This window comes from Pygoscelis adeliae, unplaced genomic scaffold, assembly GCF_000699105.1.
Source record: "Pygoscelis adeliae isolate BGI_AS28 unplaced genomic scaffold, ASM69910v1 Scaffold608, whole genome shotgun sequence".
Taxonomy (NCBI): Eukaryota; Metazoa; Chordata; class Aves; order Sphenisciformes; family Spheniscidae; genus Pygoscelis; species Pygoscelis adeliae.
The window spans coordinates 28,758-31,442 of record NW_008825407.1 but is presented as its reverse complement, the minus strand read 5'-3'; the positions used below and the strand labels follow the sequence as shown (position 1 = coordinate 31,442).

Here is a 2,685-nt window from a genome sequence, read left to right as displayed (position 1 = left end):
GCCAAGGATGGCAGAGGTGCCATCCCCTCCCCTCCTGACTTCCCATTTCTCCAGAGCCCCTGTGCACCCGCTACATGGATTTCGTGTGCAAGAACCGACAGCAGTGCTTGTTCCACTCCATGGTATGTGATGGCATCATCCAGTGTCGAGACGGATCAGATGAAGATGCCAACTATGCTGGCTGCTGTAAGTGTGATATTGTGCGTCTTTGCAAAAGAAGGGTTGGCTAGAGAATGAAACCAGAGGCATGGAGAGGAGAGTGCATTCCCCAGGGTACCAGAAAGCTGCCAGATCTCCCAAGAGGTGGCTCTGGACTGTAATGCTCTGCTTATAAATCCATGATTGCCTCCGAGTGTGCTCCTTCCTTCCTCCTCAATGATGAGTTTCCCTCAAGCCCTTGGTCTTTACACTAAACTTCTGATGTCTCTCCGTGCCACCCCTGCAGCCCAGGACCCCGAGTTCCACCGGACCTGTGACCAGTTCAGCTTCCAGTGCCAGAATGGTGTGTGCATCAGCCTGGTGTGGAAATGCGATGGGATGGACGACTGTGGCGATTACTCTGACGAAGCAAACTGTGGTGAGCAGTACCTCAGGGTCTCTCGTCACCGTAGTTGCAGCCTCCTCTGAATTTCAGGAGCACAGAGGAAGCCCCTTCCAGGGCTTCTTCATGTTTTACATATGCACTAATGTGTATATGTACATATACGTGTGTGTAGCATTCCACTTGCACATTGCTGGGTGTCTTACATGGACATCAGTATAATTTTCCTCATATCGCAGGAAGGTAAACTGAAGCACACTGAAAAATCCAATATGGCTGGCACATCCTGTGCTTGACTAAGTCATATGTGACCATATTTACTTCACAGATTCCCAGCCTAAAGCAGACAGGCAGTTTTCAGCCAAACTCAATATTTACCACTGTTCCCCGGGTAGCTGTAGGAGCTGTACCCAGCCAGATGAAGCAGCTGCGTCTTCGTTTCAGAGTTGCAGGGTTTGCTTCTCCGTTTCTGCCGTGCTCCGTCTGAATTTCGCTGCCAGCTCTGGTTCTCAGATCATAGGTGGTGTCTGGCCATGAAGCACCCAGCACGCAGACATAATAGTGGTGGCAGCAGGCTAGCGAGGGCTGTAAGGAATGGGGATGCTGGAGATGAAGAGAAAGGACCCTGCCTGTACTGCTCAGGGGAATAGGGTGATGTTCTCTGGACCAGCCACAGCCTGGCCTGAGATGCTCCCACACCTCAGCTGTGCTGAAGATCAGTGAGCTAATGCTGGGACTCACGGCACTCTCCTCTCGTTGTCAGAAAACCCAACAGAGGCCCCGAACTGCTCCCGGTACTACCAGTTCCAGTGCGGGAATGGGCACTGCATCCCCAACCGGTGGAAGTGCGATGAAGAGAATGACTGCGGGGACTGGTCTGATGAGAAGGAGTGCGAGGGTGAGGGCACACGGCGCTCCGCTCGCGGGAGCCCTGACCAAGGCTGGGCTGCGGCATGCTGAAGGACCGCTCTCAGCATCAGCTGCCTTCCCGGCAGGGCTGCTTGGGACAGCCTGCGCCAGCCCCCATGGCTCCGAAAATCGCCCATGAATGGCTGCGTGTGCACTCTCATGCATCTTTTCACTCTGTGTCTTTGGAAATCCTGATTAGAAGCTGTGCAGATACAACGCAGATGAAAACATTGGGCTTGTGTAATGCCTTGCCTGCTCCCCACTTCCCTCCGCTGATAGTGGCTTTCAGTCTGCTGGGAACAGGCATAGCTTACAGCCCGTACGCAGGAGCAGGCCTCTCAGATCAGCTCTGAACGGTGTATTTTTAGGTTCTCCGGTTCATCCCATTACTACATCGATCCCACCGACGTGTTTACCTAATCACTTCCGTTGCAACAGCGGCGCCTGCATCGTGAACAGCTGGGTCTGCGACGGCTACAAGGACTGCACCGACGGCTCCGACGAAGAAGCCTGCCCTACTTCACGTAAGCTTTTCTCTTCCTCACCTCTTTCCGTTTTCTGTAGGAGCACATCTGCAAGGACTGTTGGCCTTTCAGTCTCAGAGCCTTGCCAGATTACAGGGTTAAATTACACCGTGGTGTGAAAGCCCACCATCTCCTCTCTCCCTGGGGTCAGACCTCCTGCCACCAGCTGGGACACTGCTCCAGCCCCACAGGCAGCATGAATTACTGCCGCAGCAGGTCCCTGCTCAAATGCCATCATGTCTCAGACTGTGTAGGGGCACGGAGAGCAGGGCTGCAGGGTGCATTTCCAGCTCACACCTAATGCTGAATGTAAAAGAGGGTTTTTTCTCGCTGCGGTTCTTGCTAAGGCCTGCCAAGCTCTGAGCTGGTGCAGGACACCCCCTGCAAACCAGTTGCTTTTCCAGCCCTCTGCAGTCAGGAGAGAGGATGGCTTAGGCATCGTCTCAGCAGAAGCCATTTACCTGCTAGATGGGAAGAGACTGCCATCTAGTGGAGTTGGGACCTGGGGACAGGATTTGGTCCCTCCCGGTGGCAGCGGCAGCCTGGCCGTGCTTTGGGTGGTTTCCTCACTTGCTGCTGTGTGCAGGACCCAACGTGACGGCCACCTCCCCGGCGCTCCCGGGAGGCTGCAGCAGGTTCGAGTTCGAGTGCCAGCAGCTGCACAAGTGCATCCCCAACTGGAGGCGGTGCGACGGCCTGCAGGACTGCCAG

General features: G+C 54.8%; 1 protein-coding gene across 1 annotated transcript in view; it reads left to right on the top strand.

Moving 5' to 3' along the window:
- SORL1 (sortilin-related receptor, L(DLR class) A repeats containing) overlaps positions 1–2,685 on the top strand; it is a 38,568-nt gene that overhangs the window by 24,045 nt on the left and 11,838 nt on the right. Inside the window, exons 27-31 of the mRNA XM_009330398.1 lie at positions 55–186; positions 446–577; positions 1,305–1,439; positions 1,819–1,974; positions 2,561–2,685. The exon at positions 2,561–2,685 is cut by the window's right edge and continues 4 nt beyond it. Coding sequence (XP_009328673.1) covers positions 55–186; positions 446–577; positions 1,305–1,439; positions 1,819–1,974; positions 2,561–2,685 — 680 coding nt within the window. The remainder of the gene's footprint in view (positions 1–54; positions 187–445; positions 578–1,304; positions 1,440–1,818; positions 1,975–2,560) is intronic.